Raw genomic sequence first — 22,545 nt, 5'->3', positions numbered from 1 at the left:
TGAATTAAACTATACATTTTTATGAAGTACTTGCTGAGAATATAACAGAGAATTTAAAATGATATTTAGTATTTCTTAGGCTATTTTCCATTCCTTATTATTTACTTATATAAAGATATTATATCTTTAGACAATAGACCTAATATTTGAAACCTTAAAGGAACCAATCAAGATTGTTTTAATTCACTATACTATTCTTATTTATAAGCTTATTACCCATGTGATGTAATTTAAAACAAAAAAACAAAAACAAAAACAAAAACCCAAAATCTTGAGTCAGAGGACTTAAGTTTGAATTTAGTTCTATTTATACCTTTGTCTCCTTGGGCACATTACACTTAACTTCTCTTCAGTTTTCAGTTTCCTTATCTTTAAAATAAAAGGTGTTGTGCTACATGATATTTAAGGTCCCTCATACCTCTTAACCCTATATCAATATTATTCCTGAAAAATGTCTCCCTTAAACAATTATAGAGGAAAATGCTCATTATATAGCAAACAAAACTAAAGGTAAGGCCCTATAGGAGTTCATTTAGGTGTATGACTTCTGTTTACTTTGCTTTTAGATAAAATGGCCTAACCCACTTATAATGACCAAGTATAATGTTCCATCTGATTCAATTACATAAATCTTGAATAAGAACCTGCCATGTAGGAGGTTAAGTGTAAGGAATATGTTAAATAGCACAGTTCCTTCAACAGTTCAATAATCAAATGAAATCAAGTCAGATTCTATCATCATCATCATCATCATCATCATCATCATCATCAAAGTGCCTGTCTACCCTAGATTTCATCAAAGATATTTTAAACCTAGTTCCCACGTGCTTAATCATACCCTGCCACTCTCAGTTCTCAATGTAATTTCACAAAAATATAATGCCATCCATTAGTTTTTATGTCTACTGCCTAGGTTATTTGATGCTGCTAAGCTGTCACATTGTCTTCAGATTTCATTATACTTTTTAGGCTACATTGGGTTTAAAAACCTTAAGAGCAAAAATTATCATTATTTTCATACCAAATCTTTGTACTATTGTTTGTGTGGAATTTTGAATTAGAAGTTCTTATTTATGGATGCAAACTTAATATTTGCTGAACAAAAGACTCTTCCATAAATGTAAAACCTAAATCTTGTGTAGATTACATTTAAAAATTACAGGGTTTATAACAGAATGCATAATGACCTGTTTAGCGGAACTGACTTGTAAATATGTTTGGGAAACATTTGAAGCACAGCATATTCACACATCTAACCACTAACCTTATTTATCATACTGAACTGCATAGAGAGAAAAATAGCTGCACATATGAAATTATTCTTAATATAATACCAAAGAAATAAAGTCTTATCAAACATAATCCTGAATTATTAAAAGCAGACAATGGTAGAGTAAGCTTTCCTACTGGTAGCAGTGAAATAAATGAAGACAGAAAAGAAATTGAATTTGAGATATTTGTTTTAAGAGAAAAATGAATTATAATAAAATAAGCCTATATGTGGAACTTGATCTCCTCTATGTGGATTTAGTACATTGAGAACAATCACTGGAACAAAGGAAATTTATTATGAAGCCATCTGGGATATCACTCCACATATACATAAAGAAAGAAAACTATATTAGAGATTGAAATGAGAATAATAAAATTTCATTAAATATGAGAGGCCTAGAAAAAATCATATGTATAAAATAAAGACACTGACTCTTACCTCCATGCAAATACTAAAAAGCATTTTTAAATTTTCTTAATATTAATGAAGTTACAGGACAAAATAAGTAATTCTTAGACTATATTATAGGGAACCAAGCAAATAAGGAAGATTTCCAACTCACATTCAGGCCACAGAAGATTTGAAAGCATCAAAGTCTGAACAAATTTTTAAGTCATTCATGCAACAGAGCATCTGCATAATATAGTGTACCTTAATTCTAGTTATATGGGGAAGAGGACAATGTTTTGGTTTGAATATATTATTTACAGTGCCTATAGAATAGAGAAATTGGCCTCTAAATGAGCATGGTGCTTGGAGCAATTTGAAGGTGCTTAATAACAATAAATGTTGATTGATCATAGTGGAGACAGTGTTAAACTTGGAGCGTGGAAGCCTGATTTCAAATTCTGGTTCAGTCTCTTTTAGTTGTTTGACAGTTGGCAAAAATATCCTTATGATGTGCCCCACCTCTCCTTTCTACCCTGACTGGCCTCCTTCCTGTTCCTTGCACAAGGTACTATATCCTGACTTCCAGCATTTTCACTGGCTGTCCTCTGTACCTGGAATTCTTCCCCTCCTCATCTCTGCTTCCTGGCTTCCCTGACTTTCTTCAAATCCCAGCTTAAATACCATGTATTATTACAAAATGCCTTTCCTATCTCCCTTAGTGCTGATACTTTCTCTCTGTTATTTAACTTGAGATTATTATGTGTGTGTGTGTGTACATACATATATCTTGTTCACACATAGTTGTTAGCATGTTGCTTGCCCATTGGACTATGAGGTCTTCAGACCAGGAACTGCTTTTTTTTATCCTCAGATCTTAACACATAGTGGGTACATAATAATGTTTGTTAAGCAACTTACTTCATAGGTGTAATAATTAAAAATGGGTTTGACAAATATAAGAATTTTAAAAAATTATTGTGGTCATAGTTTATAAAATTAATTCAAGTCACGAGGCTGTTAGGAGCTTTAGTAGCTTTATTACAGCAAGGTAGAGATAGTAAAGAGGGTAACATAGGAAGGTGATAGGGGACTTGTCTAACCTACCACACTAAGTCTGCTCTGAAGAAATCTAGCTTGCTACCCAAGAAAGTTTCAATCTCTGGCCAAAGGAGTCTCAGCCTCCAAAACAGAAGTCCTCCAACACAGAAAATCCTCCAATGCAGAGACACTAATGCAGAAGTCCTCCAATGCAGAAGAAGTGCCACAAAGAAGAATCCAGCATAGAGACACCAATCCAGAGGTCCTCCCTCAGCAAGAGCCACCAGTGCAGCAGAAGCAGAAGTGACTCCAAATGCTCTCTGCTGGCTTTTATAAGCAGTTTTCTCCATATCACTTCCTGTCTCTCTGGTGCGGGCTGGTCTGTCACATCTCAGGAACCAATCAAAGTCTCTCAATTTGCCTAGCTGGCAGTGTCTGTGGGATCCACCTTCCATCCCCTGAGGGTGTGAACTCTTATCAAAAGGATTCACAAGTTCCTGGCTGATTAAGTTAAAAGGGTGGAGGACTCCAAGTACTTGATTAAGTTATGATAAAAAAAAAAATTCCCTTTCGCACAGGGTTGTTCTGAAGAAAATGCCTTAAAAACTTTAAAGGATCATGTAAATGTGCATTATTAATCAAGTGGTTCTGGTTGGATTGATTGATCTTTGCAGTGATGAGGAACACATCACAATTTGTTTATCTCCCCTATGATTCCAAGAAAACATTTATCTAGTAATGGCCTATAGAAGAAAAGTACCTTAAAGGAATTTCCTAACTATGTTTTGTGTTCTAAAAATAAGTACATTGGCTATAATTGCAATGTGTTTATTCATTATAGTAAAACTTAATTTAATAAGCAGTGTATCTTCACTTTTTCTGTCACTAAAAGCAATTTTGTTTTCAAGTACAGACTGGAATTATTCCAGTTGTCTTTATATAGCTGTAAGTTGTACTTTGCATTCTTCCAGACTAAACAGAAAGATTGTTTATCTTGTTTTATTTTATTATTTCTATTTTCCAGGTAACAAGTTTTTAAAATTATTCTATCACTCCCACTCACTTTCTCCCTAACTGTGCAAATTTTTAAAAATAACACCCTCCCCAAAGCAATTCGTCAATACTTATCTACATAGTATGTCAAAACAAGTTCCCACATTAGCCATGTCTGAATATGTGTGTGTGTCTTTTTGTATTTTGTGCACTCATATCTCTGTCCAAGAAGTGAGTGACATGTATCATCTTCATTTTGGGGACTTATTAATCAGAGTATTTAAAATTATTTTTCTCTATAATATTTTTAATTTTTAACAGAAGTCCTTTGGGAACAGAGATCCAGTACTGAAAATAGCTTTGGAGAGGAGAGAGAATGGGAGATTAAGATGGTAGATTAAGGTGGGAATTAGTCCTAAGCAAAAAAAAAATTTTTTTCTAAGGATGTACACCCCCCCCCCCAAAAAATTGTCCTATTTCTAGTGGCAAAGAATTGGATACTAAAGGGATGTTCATCATTTGGGCATTGTTCATTATACTTTATTAACATTACAGAATACTTATAACTAATTATGAAGAGGAAGAGACAAGAGTCAACATTGAGGAGTGCTTGGTTCACCTCCTCCACACCAATATAGAAAATGCACCATATTAAATTCCTATGAAGAAATCTAAGTAAAAGTCACCGTGAGTCCATTTTTCTGGCCCAGGGAAGCTTAGAAACTCAGCCATAGAGAATACTGGGGTGGGAGTTGACCAAGGGTATAGTTTGGCAGCCGTAGCAGATTATTTCCCCACCCAGGGATAGAAAAAGGGCCCCAACATAGAGCACTAGGGCAGGAAATAACTGGGGCAGAAGGAGATCCTAGGAGACCACTCTAGCATGGGGATTAGGAACAGGTACCATTTCGCAGCTCTGTCACTTTTTACCCAGCTCTGGGTCACAGACCCAGGGCAGAGAGGAGCTGTCCCTAGCAAGAACTGGGCCTAGTTAAGTACTAAGCAAGAACAAGTTATAGCAATATAGCATGCAATCCTAGGAGTAGAGCAACAATTCATTTCTAGCCTTTAGCACTTTCTAGCTTATAGTGGAGTAGCTAGTACAGAAGAATTTAGTGACCAGATTCTGCAGTACCTACTCTGCAGACTACTGAAATTCAACCAACAGGCACAAATCTGTATCAGGAACTTGTGAAGCTCAGACCAAGAGGTCAGTGATCATACCTCACCCTGAATCACATCATTTTGGGAGTACTAAAAACTTGCATGACCCAGAATGAGCTATGAGAACAATAGAAAGATATAAACAAACAAAAGCTCAGGCCAGACATTCCTCTCTCAGATCTCAGAAGTGAGTAGAGCCCAACACTGACATAAAGTCCAAAATCAAGAAGCAGGCTTTAAGAATGAGGGGGAAAAAAGAACTTGACTATGAAGGAATACAAATCAATCAATTCAAAATAAGAGCAGTAAAGAAAATATCAGGAAAGAATGAAAGCTATGCAAAAAAAAATTATGAAAAGAGATTTAACAAGATACAATATCTTACTGAAGAAAATAACTTCTTTAAAATTTTGAAATGCTCTGTTAGAAGCTAATGACTTCACAAGACGTCAAGAAATACATTTTTTTAAAATCAAGAATGAGAAGTAGGAGAAAAGAAAATGTGAACAATTTTATTTAAAAAAAAACAACTGATCTGGAAAATAGATCAAGAAGAGGTAATTTGAGAATTATTAGACTACTTGAAAAAAGGAGCCTAGATATCAAATTTCAAGAAAGGAAGACAGCTCAAATATCTTGGAACTAGAGAGCAAAATAGAAATCAAATGAAGCTACCTATCACCCAGTGAAAGAAACCACAAAATAAACATCCTCGGAATAAAGAGATCCTAGGTCAAGAAGAAAATTTTATATACAAGTATCCAGAAAGAAAATATCCAAGTGCCCCAGAGCACTTGTCAGGATCAGACAAAATTGAGCAGCCATAACAATGAAAGAAGCCAATGTATCTAGGATTACAACAAAGAATAACTTGTCTTAAAAAACTGAGTATAATAAAAATATTTAATGAAATTGAAAATTTTTAAGCATTCCTGATGAAAGGACTAGAGCTAAATAAAAAATCTGACATTCAAATACAGGATTCAAGAAAAGCATAAAAAAGGTAAACTCGGATGAGAAATCATAAGACAGCAAACAAAGTCAAACTGTTTACATTTTTATATAATGATATATGCATGTAATCCTTCCAAATTGTGTCATCACCAGAGGTTTTTAAGGACTCTTATTAGATAGAGCATTGGGCATGATTCTATTATATTTAGATGATCTCAAAAGAAAATTTGACGAGTTAGGTATAGTAATGTACTGAGAGAGGGAAGAATGGAGAGGAAGAATGGGAGCAATGATATCGTAGCAAGGAAGGGCAAAAGATTTTCTATACAATGGACAAGGAAGAATTCATACAACAGAGGAGGCAATGTCAGGGAGTGAACACTTGAATCTTATCCTAATCTTTATTGGTTCAAGAAGAGAAGAATATATATGCACACAGGTGCAAAAATTCATTCCTCTCAAAAGGGAAGTAGACAGGAAAGAGGTTAAGAGAAGGGGTGAGAGGAATAAGGAGAACAATTTATATGAATACACTATATAATATTATAAAGTCTAACAATCTTGAAAGACTTAGTGCTTAGTATCTGACCAACTACTATTCTAAAAAGCTAAATTATGAAACATGCCATCTGCTTCCTGATATAATAATGAAAGACACAGAGTGCAAAATGGGATACATGCTTTTTTTGGATATGACAAAAGTAAAATTTGTCTTGCTTGATTATATGTGTTTTATAATAGGAGTTTTTTTTTTCTTTTTTTTTCTCAAATGGGCAAGAGAAGATGAGAAAGTATATTTTTGCTAACAAAAAAATAAAATTTAATTTAAAATGAAAATAGCTTTAGAGTCAGATCTTTATTATGTCTTTTATTGTATCTTCAGAAAATTCTTGACCTTTATTTAGTGTATGGCCCTTGAAAAGGAAATAATGTTTTGTTGTTGAAAAATAACAGTTGAGACTTTGGGGAAAGAAAGAGAGCTCTGATGGGGACCTATAAGCTAAAAAGATTTCATCATTTATTTTTTGTGACTATTTTTTCATTTGCTTCTCCATATGCTTTTGGAATTTGGTTTTTATTACTTGATCAATATTTATTTAAAATTTGAATGCAGGGATAGACCCACTGAGATTTAGAATCTCAATTAGTAATGTGTCCTACATAAATTTTCTACATGCCCTACATAACGTTATCCTACTGAGAACAATAGAACACCTACTGAGAGGCATATGTATCTGAAAAAAAAACAGATATAGAATACAAATTAAGCACAATAGTTAAATAACTGAACATATCAACAAATATTTTCCAATGGAATTTAGAACTGAGGTATGAGTCATTTGCTTTAGTCTTTACTTTAGCTTTGTGGTTGATATTGTTATGAGGAAGAGTATAGATGATAGCTTGAAGAAATCTTGAACTTCATGGACATTCTAATGGAATGAAGCCAGGGTTTGAAGAAACAGTGTGGTTTGACCAAGCTGAAGGAAGGCAGGAGGTCTTGGCTATGAAGTCCAGCTTTGCCAAGTATCCAAGGAGCTGACAGAGTGAGATTTCACTGAGAAGAAGATACCTTCAACTATTGTGGCCTATGTAGAGGGAAGGTCTAGATTATCTGTTGATGGGCAGCAGATTTATCTACCTTACTCCCTAGAGCGTTTGTGGATTAACTGGCTGTGTATAAGACTTGTTCCTGGTTCCTGTGACATCTGTGACCATCTTGGAGCACCGTGGGCCAGTGTAGTGAAAATCCCAACTCTCCAACCCTCTCTTTTTATTATTCTTATTATTATTAAACATTTATTAATATTCATTTTTAACCTCTTTACAAACTTTATGCCCCTACTTTCCTCTTAACCCCCCGCTTCCCCCCCACCCTTGGCTGACACACATTTCCACTGGTTGTAACATGTGTCCTTGTTCAGGGCCCATTTCCATATTGTTGTTAGTTGCATTGGTGTGGTGGTTTCGAGTCCACATCCCCAATCATGTCCGCCTCAGCCCCTGCATTCAAGCAATTGTTTATCTTCTATGTTTCCTCTCCTGCAGATCTTCCTCTTAATGTGGGTAGTGTTCTTTACCATAAATCCCTCAGAGCTGTCCTGTGTCATTGCATTGTTGCTGGTATAGAAATCCATTACATTAGATTTTACCACAGTATATCAGTCTCTGTGTACAATGTTCTTCTGGCTCTGCTCCTTTCACTCTGCATCAGTTCCTGGAGGTCTTTCCAGTTAACCTGGAACTCCTCCAGTTTATTATTCTTTTTAGTACAATAGTATTCCATCACCAGCATATACCACAATTTGTTCAGCCATTCCCCAATTGAAGGACATACCCTCCCTTTCCAGTTCTTTGCCACCACAAAAAGTGCAGCTATAAATATTTTCATACAAGTCTGTTTATCTATGATCTCTTTGGGGTACAAACCCAACAATGGTATGGCTGGATCAAAGGGCAGGCAGTCTTTTATAGCCCTTTGAGCATAGTTCCAAATTGCCAGCCAGAATGGTTGGATCAGTTCACAACTCCACCAGCAATGCATTAATGTCCCAATTTTGCCACATCCCCTCCAGCATTCATTACTCTCCCCTTCTTTTATTTTAGCCAATCTGCTGAGTGTGAGGTAATACCTCAGAGTTGTTTTGATTTGCATTTCTCTAATTATTAGAGATTTAGAACACTTTCTCATGTGCTTATTGATACTTTTACTTTCTTTACCTGAGAATTGCCTATTCATGTCTCTTGCCCATTTTTCAATTGGGGAATGGCTTGATTTTTTATACAATTGATTTAACTCCTTGTATATTTGAGTAATTAGACCCCTGTCAGAGTTTTTTGTTATAAAGATTTTTTTCCCAATTTCTTGTTTCCCTTCTGATTTTGACTACATTGTTTTTGTTTGTACAAAAACTTTTTAGTTTAATATAATCAAAACCATTTAATTTACATTTTGTGATTTTCTCTAACTCTTGCTTGGTTTTAAAGTCTTTCCTTTCCCAGAGATCTGACAAGTATACTATTCTGTGTTCACTTAACTTGTTTATAGTTTCCCTCTTTATATTCAAGTCATTCACCCATTCTGAATTTATCTTGGTATAGGGTGTGAGATGTTGATCTAAACCTAATCTCTCCCATATCGTTTTCCAAATTTCCCAGCAGTTTTTGTCAAATAGTGGATTCATGTCCCAAAAGTTGGGCTCTTTGGGTTTATCATACACTGTCTTGCTGACATCATTAACCCCAAGTCTATTCCACTGATCCTCCCTTCTATCTCTTAGCCAATACCATATTGTTTTGATGACTGCTGCTTTATAGTATAGTTTAATATCTGGTACTGCTGGGCCCCTTCCTTCACATTTTTTTTCATTATTTCCCTTTAAATTCTTGATCTTTTGTTATTCCAAATGAAATTTGTTATCGTTTTTCCTAATTCAGTAAAGAAGTTTTTTGGTAATTTGATAGGTATGGCACTAAATAGGTAAATTAATTGGGGTAGAATGGTCATTTTTATTATGTTAGCTCATCCTACCCATGAACAATTAATGGCTTTCCAATTGTTGAGATCCAGTTTTATTTGTTTCGAAAGTGTTTTGTAGTTGTTATCGTATAATAGCTGTGTTTGTTTTGGTAAATAGATTCCTAAGTATTTTATATTGTCTAGGGTAATTTTAAATGGTGTTTCTCTTTCTACCTCTTGCTGCTTTAATGTGTTGGAAATATATAGAAATGCTGATGATTTATGTGCATTTATTTTGTATCCTGCCACTTTGCTAAAGTTGTTGATTATTTCTAACAGTTGATTCTCTAGGATTTTTTAAGTAGGCCATCATATCATCTGCAAAGAGTGATAGCTTAGTCTCCTCATTGCCTATTTTGATACCTTAAATTTCTTTTTCTTCTCTAATTGCTATTGCTAGTGTTTCTAGTACTATGTTGAATAATAGAGGTGATAATGGGCATCCTTGTTTCCCTCCTGATCTTATTGGGAAGGCTTCTAATTTATCCCCGTTGCATATAATGCTTGTTGATGGTTTTAGGTATATACTGTTTATTATTTTTAGGAAAGGTCCTTCTCTTCCTATACTTTTCCGTGTTTTCAATAGGAATGGATGCTGTATTTTGTCAAAGGTTTTTTCAGCATCTATTGAGATAATCATGTGATTTTTGTTTGTTAGACTGTTGATATGATCAATTATGTGGATGGTTTTCCTAATGTTGAACCATCCTTGCATTCCTGGTATAAATCCCACCTGATCATGGTGGATGATCTTCTTAATTACTTGCTGGAGTCTCTTTGCTAGTATTCTATTTAAGATTTTTGCATCTATGTTCATTAGGGAGATTGGTCTATAGTTTTCTTTCTCTGTTTTTGGTCTACCTGGCTTTGTAATCAGTACCATATTTGTGTCATAAAAGGAATTTGGTAGGACTCCTTCTTTGCTTATCATATCAAATAATTTTTATAGTATTGGGATTAGTTGCTCTTTGAATGTCTGATAGAATTCATTTGTGAATCCATCAGGTCCTGGTGATTTTTTCTTAGGGAGTTCTTTTATGGCTTGTTCAATTTCTATTTCTGATATGGGATTATTTAGGTATTCTATTTCTTATGCTGTTAATCTAGGCAATTTATAGTTTTGTAGATATTCATCCATATCTCCTAAATTGTTATATTTGTTGCCATATAATTGGGTGAAATAGTTTTTAATGATTGCCTTAGTTTCCCCTTCATTAGAGGTGAGGTCTCCCTTTTCATCTTTAATACTGTCAATTTGGTTTTCTTCTTTCCTTTTTCTTATTAGATTGACCAGTACTTTGTCTATTTTATCTGTTTTTTCAAAATACCAGCTTCTATTCTTATTTATTAATTCAATAGTTCTTTTACTTTCAATTTTATTAATTTCTCCCTTAATTTTTAGTATTTCTATTTAAGTTTTCATCTGAGGGTTTTTAATTTGCTCGCTTTCTAATTTTTTGAGTTGCATACCCAATTCATTGATCTCTGCCCTCCTTAATTTGTTAATATATGCACTCAAGGATATAAATTTTCCCCTGAGTACTGCCTTGGCTGCATCCCACAGAGTTTGGTAGGATGTCTCATCATTGTCATTTTCTTCAATGAAATTGTTGATTGTTTCTATGATTTCTTCTTTGACAAATTGGTTTTGGAGAATCATATTGTTTAATTTCCAATTGGTTTTTGATTTGCCTGTCCATGTGCCCTTACTAATTATTATTTTTATTGCATTATGATCTGAGAAGGTTACATTTATTATTTCTGCTCTTTTGCATTTGTTTGCAATGATTCTATGTCCTATTACATGGTCAATCTTTGTGACTGTACCATGTGCAGCTGAAAAGAAGGTGTATTCCTTTTAGTCCCTATTTATTTTTCTCCACATATCAATTAAATCTAATTTTTCTTGGACTTCATTCACCTCTCTTACCTCTTTCTTATTTATTTTTTGCTTTGGGTTATCTAGATCTGAAAGAGGAATATTTAGATCTCCCACTAGTATTCCTTCTTGAGCTCTGCCATTTTCTCCTTTATGAATTTGGATGCTATACCACTTGGTGCATATATATTGAGCAGTGTTATTTCCTCATTGTTTATACTGCCTTTAATCAGGATGTAATGACCTTCCCTGTCTTTTTTAATCATATCTCTTTTTACTTTGGCTTTGTCAGAGATCATAATAGCTACTCCTGACTTCTTTTTTTCATTTGACGCCCAAAAGATTTTGCTCAAGCCCTTAACCTTAAACTTGTGTGTGTCTACACGCCTCATATGTGTTTCTTGTAGACAACATATGGTAGGATTTTGGTTTTTGATCCACTTGGCTATTTGCTTCCGTTTTATGAGTTCATCCCATTCACATTCAGAGTTACAATTATCAGTTGTGCATTCACTGACATTTTTGTATCCTCCCCTAGACCCACCCCTTCTTCTTACACTATTTTCTTTTAAACCAATGGTTTGCTTTGAGCCAGTGTCCCTTATCCCCTCCCTTGATTGACTTCCCTTTCTACCCCCTCCCTTGTTATTCCCCTCTTTTTATTTTTAAAGGCCTAATGAATTCCCTCCCCCTTCTTCTCCCCTCCCTTTTTTGACCTCCCCACTCCCCTGCTCCCTTTGGTTTGTCCCTTCTGACTTTCTCAGTAGGGTTTTTTTATCCTAATGGGTAATAACGCTACTCTTCCCTCTCCGGGTTGATTATACTCTTAATGCTCTCTTCCTCTCCTTCTTATAGTAGTATTTATCTCCTCCCCTTACCATGTCCTCTTTGTGTGTAATAGAATATCCTATTTTTCTTATTTACTCAGATTTTTCTTGGTGTTCCCTATTATTCCCCCCCTCTTTCCCACCCTCCATGTCATCTTAGACCATTTAGTATCCTATCCTCTCCCTATGAATTATTCTTCTGGTTGCAATAACAGTGAATATTATAATAGTGAATAGAGTTCACTACAGAGAATTATACATAGCATTTTTCCACCTAGTAATACAGATAATTAGATCTTATTTAAGCCCTTAAAGAGTCAAATTTAAAAAATTATAAGTTTTCTTTCTTTTCCCTCTGTTTCTTATTTACCTTTTCATGTTTCTCTTGATTTTTGTGGTTGGATATCAAACTTTCCATTTAGTCCTGGTCTCTTTTGTGCAAAAACTTGGAATTCTTCAATTTTGTTGAATGCCCATACTTTCCCCTGGAAGTATATAGTCAGTTTTGATGGGTAGTTGATTCGTGGCTGAAGACCCATCTCTCTTGCCTTTCTGAGTATTGTGTTCCAAGCCTTGCAGTCTTTTAGCGTGGAGGCTGCCAGATCCTGTGTGATCCTGATTGGTGTTCCTTGATATTTGAATTGTCTCTTTCTGGCTTCTTGTAAGATTTTTTCTTTTACTTGGAAGCTCTTAAATTTTGCTATTATATTCCTTGGTGTTGACTTTTCTGTGTCCAGTGTAGAGGGTGATCTATGGATCCTTTCAATGTCTATATTGCCCTCTTGTTGTAGAACTTCAGGGCAATTTTGCTGAATAATTTCTTTAAGTATGGAGTCCAAGTTTCTATTAATTTCTGCCTTTTCTGGAAGACCAATGATTCTCAGATTGTCTGTTCTCGACTGGTTTTCTTGGTCTGTCACTTTCTCATTAAGATATTTCATGTTTCCTTCTATTTTATCAGTGTTTTGTCTTTGTTTTATTTGTTCTTGTTGTCTTGAGAGATCATTATGTTCTAATTTTTCAATTCTAGCCTTTAAGGACTGGTTTTCGGCTATAATCTTTTGGTTTTCGGCTATAAACTTTTGGTTTTCCTTTTCATTCTGGTCATTTCTGGTGTTAAATTTGCTTATCAGTTCATTTGATTTCTGAGCCTCACTTTCCAATTGCAAAATTCTGCCTTTTAAGCTGTTATTTTCTTGCCAGATCTCTTCCATCTTCTTCAACATCTCATTTTTGAACTCTTCAATAGCTTGTGACCAGCTTTCATTTTTTTGGTAAGGTTTGGATATGATTACTTGTTTGTCCTCCTCTGTTGTCTGGATTTTCTCTGTGTAAAAGTTGTTGAGTGTTCCAGAGTTTTTCTTGATAATCTTTTTCTTCCTCTGGTGTTCTTGGCTTGCCATCATTAGCCCCGCCCCTTTTCCGCTTAGTCTTCGCACTCAGGGTCTGCCTACGCCTTCTAAGTTCCCCGGGGGCTCCAGTCTCCTTGACCTCAGGGTCAGGCCTCCTGGTAGACCCCGGTCTGCCCCTCTGCCTGAGGTTCCTTCAGCAGTCTCAGGGGCTGCTTCCACAGCCACGCTCCCGTCTGCTCTGGGTCCTCACTGAGGGTCCAAGCCTGGGCTGGAGATCTTTATTCAAGCCTAGGGCACTGCCTTTGCTGGGGCAGATGCTCTTAGGGCACTGCCTTCACCCAAGCAGAATCTAGGGGAAGTCCGTGGGCTGGAGATCTTTATTCACACCTGAGGTGATGCCTTCATGGGCTCGGGGAAAGTCCCTGTGTTAGAGATCTTTGTCCTGGCCAGAGGCAGTGCCTTAACCCATGTGGACGCTCAGGGGAAAGTCTGTGCATGCCCCCGAGCCACTTGGGGTCCCTCGTCTTGCAGCACACAGGTACAAGCCCTGGGGCTGCTAGTGATTTACCGGTTGCCCCAGTCCTGTTTTCACTCTTGTGCGTTGGCCTTGGCGTTGTGCGAGGTATGTAGTATGGGGGTGGGGGAGGGGCTTCTTCCTCTCGCGTTTTAGTGAGAGCTGTTTCACCCCTTTATAGCGTGGAGATACCCCGATTCTGCGTACCTTCAACACTGCCCTGTTGTGGGGTTCCTTCATTCGTCTGGGTTCGCTTTTATTTCCCCTTGAGGAGTCCTGTATGCTTTGGTCAGGAGAGATCGAGCAGCTGCTCCTTACTCTGCCACCATCTTAACCAGAAGTCCTATTAAAATCTCCAACCCTCTCTTATTCTAGTTAGAGATTTAGTTTAGTTTAGACCTTAGTTTAGTTAAGTCCTTTGGGTTATTCCATAGTGTAGCAAACCCTTCTCTTCCACTTCCCTTATTTATATCGATAAACCCAGTTTATTTGTGGGTTCTAACTTCAAGATGTGGGTTCTTTATGGCTTCATGGTGCTCCACAGACTTTACAAATTTCCATTTAATCGGGGCAGTCAGTGAATTGAAAGTCAAGTTGATACATAGGACATCCTGGGTCCAAAAATAGCCTCAGATACTTCCTAGCTGTGTGACCTTGGGCAAGTTACTTAACCCCCATTGCCTCGCCCTTTCTACTCTTTTACCTAGAAACCAATACACAGTATTGATTCTAAGACAGAAGGTGAGGATTTTTTTAAAATTCCATTCAATTCCACAAGCATTTATTAAGCATATACTACGTGACATTGTCACTATGCCTGACATTGGGGAAACAAAGACAAAAATAAAACTTCCATCCAAACCAGTGATTTATCCATGTATGGAGCTCCTCAGAGAGGAAACAAACTCTACCAATGTAGATCAGTAACTCTTCTGCAATTTATAATCTTAGAGATTTTCCTGGGTGGGACGTTAGGAAATTAAATGGCTTGCCTGTCGAAGGTAGGACTTGAATTTATTTTGACTCCAAGACTGTCTCTCTAATCATAGTGATATATAGAAAACAGAAAATAAATGCACAGTAATTTCTGATGATAATGAGTACTAACAAAATGATTCTTGAAGGATAAACACTTAAGCAGAATCGTAAAGGAAGCTAGGGATCCCAAAAGCAGAAGGCGAAAAGAATCATGGAACTTGTGCACAGAGATACAAGTTATATCTTATACCAACATTTACACCAAGTTTACCAGTTTAGCTGGACAGTAGTAATGTGTGAAGAAAACTAAAATGTGATCAATTTTGAAAAATGGATCCAAATTGTGAAGGGCTTTAAATGCCAAGAGTTTATTCCAAGCCACTGAAGCCTCTTGAGCACTGGAAGGACCTGTGCTTTAGAAATATCTATTTTGTAGATTTGTGGAAGAAACTCTAAAAATATAAATTATGGTCCTGATAAGCATGAAAATGCTTTCAATTTGTATTAATAGATGTTTTCTGTGTCTCCTTTTAACTTAGGGACCTTGCTGCAAGAAACTGCCTAGTAGGGGAAAATAATATTTTGAAGATCAGTGACTTTGGAATGTCTCGTCAAGAAGATGGTGGAGTATATTCATCTACTGGCTTAAAGCAAATTCCCATCAAATGGACTGCTCCAGAGGCTCTCAATTATGGTAAGAATATGTTCTCTCTTATCTTTTAGTGTTATAAAATGAGCCACATACAGCATAAAATTATTCACAACATAGAACAAACTTGAAGTTTAGCCCAATATTTAATTACTTCAGCATGTGTTTGGTCCCAATGATGTGTGAAGTTTCATGTCTAAATACGTTTATTTATATATGTATGTGTGTATGTGTATATACATATGTAAACTAAGCATATAGGAGTTATCAGATTTCTTCAAAAAATATGTTTTTTCAATTCACTGACACTGATTCATTTATGATAGCCTTTCAATAAACTATGACTTTACATGCTATTTTAAAAGCACAGAAAATATTTTCCCCTTTCTCAAAAAGAGGTATATCTGTGCTAACTCAAATAGTTGAAATATATGTAGTAATTATAATACAGTGACTCTGGTGCTAGACCCCTGCAAAAGAATAGTTTATATTTTACTCTATTTGACTCAGTAACTACTTCTAAAATTAGCTTCCTAAAATTAATCTTCACAAATTCTTTAGCCCTTTATCATGAAAATTTAGATAGTTTCTTAACATCTTTTGGGGGGAAGGTACACAGAGTGTGATTTTCTACACCATTGGATCTCTTCCATTGAGGAAATTCCCCTTGCCAATACAAATTAGCAACAGCTATTCCATAATATACAGCCTTACTGAATTGTCTGGTGTACCCATAGGCTGTGTGTCATTCAGTCTTAGGATATGTATTTAAAGATGTGAGGGATTTTTTTTACTTGAAATTTTATGCATCATTTCAAAAGGAAATACAACCCACATTTTCTGTGGGTTGGGAGTAATATGCCATAATAAGATCAGGAATAAAAAGAAGAAAAGACCAGATTGTGCTCTAAAGAGAAATTCAAAATTGCATTTTCAATATGGGAAAGCAGTTAAGAAGTAGCATGCAAGCCTAAGGTTGGTGAATGATTATAGTATGCCTTGAATAATTTATGAATTCTGATCATTACAATGACCAACACATGACTCAAGAAGAATTGATGATGAAGCATTTTACCCATAGGAACATTCTGCCCATGAATCACACATGTTCAGATATGGCCAATGTGTGGATTTGTTTTGCTTGATTTAGTAATAAGCAGTGCATCATCTTGAAAAAGGGATATACCTTCCTCACTGCTACAATACCAACTGCCACAAAATGGCAGGTAAGCAATCAGGGGCAGAATTCCACAGATTACTTCTGTTTATCCCTCTCTGCTAATGTCCCTGGAAACCAACACAGAGGAGATAAAACCTGGCAGCTGCTCCTGTGAACATTGTACACAGTGATTGAAGATCCAGAAAAGAACGTTCTCACCACCAAAATCCTTTGTCAAATGGTTTGACTGTAGAAAGCAATATGACTCCTCAATAGAAAAAACATTAAAGAAAGAGACATTACTATCTGCTTTGCCTCTGAACCCCAGTGTGTGATGGGACCTTTCCATCTGACTAACAGCTAAAACCTATAGAATTTGAGTTTCTTAAAAGTGGGGACTCTTTTCTATCTGTATCTCCAAAAATTATTATTGTAACATTATAGCACAAGTTTTATTTTACATGGTAATTATTATAATATTAAAGTACAGTATAGCAATCATAGCATAATTTTTATACATTATAATATATAACATTAACAAATTCCTTTTTAAAATTTAATTAATTAAGGGTTTTCATTTCTTAAATTTGAGAAGATTAATAATGATCTCAGAAAAAAAGAATAAAAGAAAGTATAGCATTTATGCTCTGGGACTATTATCCCAAATTCCCATTTACATTGGGAAACTAGATTGGCTACCTAATTTTTTTCCCCTCTGTTAAGGGTTCTAGGAATAATCCTGAGAAGTTAGAAGTGTGCTCCCCTCATTGAATATCATTTTATATCATTACCATAAATTGTAATTACCAGCCAAAGTCCATTAGCTTTAATAATATGGACTCATAAGAATAATTGTTATTTGTTCCTTTGTCTCAGAAGCCTAGGATATATCCCCAAATACATACAGAGTCTAGTAAACAGTGGACTCGGGTTTGGAGAGTTCATATAGCCAAAGGAGAAACCATAACTCCTTTTCTCACTTTGTGGAGTATTTATGAAGTTCTCTGTAGACATGACAGAGCTTTATACTGGGCTCATTCTTTCTCCTGAAACTGTCTTTCTTGTCCTCAGGCTCCTAATGTAGGCACTGCCACCAGCCACTGCTGCTCCAGGGATACTACTGAGACTCCCATGAGAAATCTAGCATCTTCTGATCTTTCATAATTTACAGGGTCATCCTCTAGTCAAGGAGTAGGGGAGGAAACAGAGACTTTTCTCCTCCCCAAGTAACTCCCTCTTAAGGTCTTAACTGGAATTGCTTCCACCACCAAGCTGGTCTGCCAAATGTAGGCTGAAATCTGAATGATCTAGCCCTTTGATCTAAGCCCCTGTGGTTAGAGTTCCTTGGAGTCCTAAAGCTAGCTGCCTTTCCTTAGTGTGCTAATTTTCCCTTAGCTCTTTATAGAAATGTTGCCTTAAGCCATTGCTGCTCTAGGAACACAGCACCAAAAGTTAGATTGGGACTCTGCTGCACAGCCATGGTTACTAGCAAGTCTGATCTTGTAACTTTATGAAATGCCCAAGATCCTTCCATTACCCTTCTTGGCTAATATTTCATTTTTTCCCATGGTTTGACAATATTCTATCCATTCCGAAATGGATGAACTAGATTTTTTCCCTTTTGATTTATCATTTGATTCAGTAGAAGTGTTTTTAAGGTAAGGTATTAGGAGGTATAATATTATGTTAGTTACATTAATTAGGGTGGGGTGATTGATTTAATTATTCAGTTAACCCTATCATTACAAAGAAAAGTGGACCATAGAAGCTTTTTAAACAAACAACACAGACAATAGCAGGCAGTTTAGAAGGACACAAACAAGATGGTCAACTTTAAAACTAACATCAAATTTATGATATGCTTTTTTAGAAAAGCAAGCTGTTTCTTTTGGAGATTCATTGCTTCATGTACAAACCTCATTTTTCTTTCCTATTTACTTATAGAAATGTTCGTGTTATTTGGAATTGTCAAGCATAGAATAACAAAAACTTTTTTGAAATTGACTTTAGTTTGAAAAGAATATATTTCTACAATTAAATTAGGAAAAGCTATGAATATGAAATGGATTTAAAGTTAAGTTGGCCCAATACCTGCCCACTGGTACTCACAGATGAAGAAGAATAAAAAATATTCCAGAATCTATTTTGAACACTACCTGTGTTAGTACCTAAATTGCAGGATTGTCTATCTCAGGGGTCGGCAACCTTTTTGGCCCTGAGAGCCATAAACACATGCGGAAGGAGGAGGATGGAAGCAGAAGGTGCTGAAATATGAGCCAGGGGCTGGAGGCCCCCCTAGGGCACATCCTGGGGCTCTGCCGGGACTGGCAGGTCGGGAGGTGGAGCCAGATATGGCTCGAGAGCCATACGTTGCTGACCCCTGGTCTATCTCATATTACATGAATTCCCAAATCTTTTCCTTGATTTATAAATTTTTTAATGACCACCATTGATTTCCTTTCTTTTTCTTAAGAGAATACTTCTTACCAGTGGCAGAGCCCTCTAGACTTGATAAAATATATTTGAAATTCACGTGTGTTATTTTTAGTTTTTTTTACAGTGAAGTCCTAGCAAATTCTTGGTCCTGAAAATGAATAAATAAGAAAATGGATACAGATTTATTTATTTAGTTAGTTCCAATTTTTTTTATTTGGTGTGAATTTGTTCCTTATGAAAACTATGTACCAAAATCTCAGGTCCTAATACCTCTTGGAAACAATGCTAGCAACTGGGATGTAAACTACCTTCCCCAACATTGCTCCAGGAACTTCACTTTGACCTGTGATGCTTTTCTTCTTCTCAAGAATGAACCCAGTGGAGGGTAGAGCCAAGATGGTGGAGAAGGTACAGAGACTCATCTTATTTCTACCAAATTACCTTACAAAAAGCAATGATATAACACCCCAAAATTAATTCTGGAGCAGCATAACTCACAAAAAGATACAGTGAAATAATTTTCCAGCCCAAACCTACTTAAAAGGCCAGCATGACCAATCTATTAGAGGGATCTAGTAGAGGTGGAACACGGTGCCCCAGAGGAGGACCCCCCTCAGAGCATGGTGCAACTGAAGCAACAGCCAACACTTCCAGAGCTCTCAACCACAGGTGATAAGGGGAAAGTGTGTAAATGGAATTAGCTCATCCCTATTCATTCTTTAGAAGTTAACCACCAGGAATAATGTCACCCCACTCAACTTAATATTAAGTGGGGAACGGGGAGGTCTGGGACCCACATGTGATAGTAAGTGACAAATCAAAAACAAGTGACTGTACCCTGGGCAGTCCAAAACAGTGTTGAGGCTGCCATTTGTCCACGTGAAACTGGAGGTGGATATAGGAAATGATGAAAACTGCTATCTTTTAAATATGATGGTAACTTCCTGTGAGGGGCTTTTTGCCTTTTGAACTTGGCATTGGAGGAGCTCTAGTGAGACCTCAGTCTGCTTCCCTTTAAATTGTCACTTGGGTAATTTAGGCTGACTCTTTTTCTTTCCCTTGGCATTTCTGAAGGCCCTAGCCTCAAGAGGCCTCTCATCTTAGAGAAGGCCTGTGGCTGTGCCCCCTCTGCTGGGGCCTCCGAAGCCCTACCTGGTTTGGGCCTCCAGTCCAGGCCAGAGTTTCTCTCTCTCATTTTCCCTACCTTCAATGTTCCTAATTGTAAATAAACCACCATAAAAGTTATCTTGACTTGGGTCTCTTACTTTGGAATCAAGTAATCAATTCCTGTCGACCAAACTTTAAATATTCAGTCCAACCATAATCTTCCCATTTTCCCCTTTTACAGAAGTCAGACAGCTGTTCAAAAGGAGGTTACAGGGATCCCTTTGCTGACTCTGGGTGCAAGATTCTTGTTGCATTGCCAGTAAGCAAAACCAGGTCTCAGTCCTGGGGTACAGTTAAAGGGTGAGGAGAGGCACCAATATATACAAGCACTTACATCCACAGGGGAGCACGAGACCCTGGTCACAGTTCCAAGGCAGGAAAGAGTGCATGGGACTACTCACAGACCAGAGCGCTATTAAACACATCTCTCTTTACATCATATCTCCTTGGAAGAACTGAAAGCAGATAGATCCCCAGTGCCAGCTCTGAAGGAAGCTGCATAGAGAACCTGAAGTTTGGAACAGTGCTCCCTTCACCCCAGTTATAGAGCTCAACTTTAACAGTTTTTCAAACTAAATGAAAAGAAAAAGGCAGGAAAACAACAACAACAAAAAAAGAAACTTAGCATAGAAGATTATTTTGGTGATAGTGTAGACTCAAACACAGAAAAAGATAGCAAAGTCAATACTTAATATCAATTGTTCTCAAGTCCAAAAAGAAATAATGGAGGAGCTCAAAAAAAATTTTTAAATCAAATAAGAGAAGAAGAAAAATTGGGAAAAGAAATGAGAATGATTTAGGAAACTTGTGAAAAAAGAAATCAACAGTTTGGCAAAAGAGGCACCAAAAAACAGAATAGATCAACTGGTGAAGAGGCACAAAAATCCAAAGAAGGGAGGAACTCTTTTCAAAGTAAAATTGGCCAAATGGAAAAGGAGGTATAAAATATCTTATCTTAAAATTTAGACTTGGGCAAGTGGAAGTTAATGACACCATGAGATATCAAGAAACAATCAAAGTCAAAAGAATGAACACATAGAAGGAAATGTGACATATATCATAGGAAAAACAACTGATCTGGAAAAGAAAATCAGGAGAGATAATTTAAGAATTATTGGACTACATGAAAGCCATAATAAAAAAAAAAAGAGCTTAGACATCATTTTTCAAGAAATCATCAGTGAAAACTGCCCTGATATTCTAGAACCAGAAGATAAAATAGAAATGGAAAGAATCTACCAATCACCTCCTGAATGAGATACCACAAAAATAACTCCCAGGAATATTATAGCCAAATCCTCCCGGATCAAGGAAAAAATATTGCAAACAGCCAAAAAGAAACAATTCAGATATCCTGGAGCCACAGTTAAGATAACACAAGTTTTAGCAGCTTCTACTTTAAAGAAGCAAAGGGCCTGAAATATGATTACTCAGCAAAATTGAACATAACTGAAAAAGTGATCATTCAGTGAAATAGAAGACTTTCAAACATTCCTGATGAAAAGACCAGAAGTGAATGAAAAATTTAACTTGAAAGAATCATAAAAAGGTAAATAGGAAAGAGAAATCAAAAGACATTCAGTAAGGTTAAACTGTATATATCCCCACATGGGGAGATGATTCTTGTAATTAAAAAACTCATTATTAGGGCACTTAGAAGGAGTACATATAGAAGGTAAGGGTATAAGTTGAATATTTTTTTTCATCCTGGGACTCCATTCTAGGAGCATAGGGCCACAACCAGTAGGTAATGGGTCACACAGTCGCTCAGGGTCGCCCAGCTGGGAAGTATCTGAGCCCGGATTTGAACCTAGGACCTTTCGTCTCTAGGCCTGGCTCTGAATCCACTGAGCTAGCCCAGCTGCCCCTACTTTAGGTTGCAGTTTCTTTAGCAGATGTAGTTTTTACAGGGTGGGGTTGCTAGCCCCACGCCCAACCCTCCTCCTTTTTCATCCGGGCTAGGGACCGTCCTTGGCCCAGGAGTGGTAAGGGTGGGCAATAGGGGTCAAGTGACTTGCCCAAGGTCACACAGCTGGAAGTGTCCGAGGCCGGACTTGAACCTAGGACCTCCAGTCTCTAGGCCTGGCTCTCAATCCACTGAGCCACCCAGCTGCCCCTGGGTTGAGGGCTCCCTAGGCTTCTGGACGGTTAACTCCTGTCTTTTTGGGGACTTTCAGTGAGGCTCCAGCAGTGGAGAGTTAAAAAATTTTGGGGGGGGGGCAGCTGGGTGGCTCAGTGGATTGAGAGCCAGG

General features: G+C 36.8%; 1 protein-coding gene across 1 annotated transcript in view; it reads left to right on the top strand.

Moving 5' to 3' along the window:
* The window catches only part of FER (FER tyrosine kinase), a 273,706-nt gene that overhangs the window by 235,260 nt on the left and 15,901 nt on the right, over nucleotides 1-22,545 (top strand). Inside the window, exon 18 of the mRNA XM_044680270.1 lies at nucleotides 15,422-15,576. Within this exon, the coding sequence (XP_044536205.1) occupies nucleotides 15,422-15,576 (155 nt within the window). The remainder of the gene's footprint in view (nucleotides 1-15,421; nucleotides 15,577-22,545) is intronic.

The sequence above is a fragment of the Gracilinanus agilis genome, chromosome 1 (genome assembly GCF_016433145.1).
Source record: "Gracilinanus agilis isolate LMUSP501 chromosome 1, AgileGrace, whole genome shotgun sequence".
Taxonomy (NCBI): domain Eukaryota; kingdom Metazoa; phylum Chordata; class Mammalia; order Didelphimorphia; family Didelphidae; genus Gracilinanus; species Gracilinanus agilis.
Note: the sequence above shows the minus strand (reverse complement) of the source record. Positions and strands in the feature narration are given on the sequence as shown.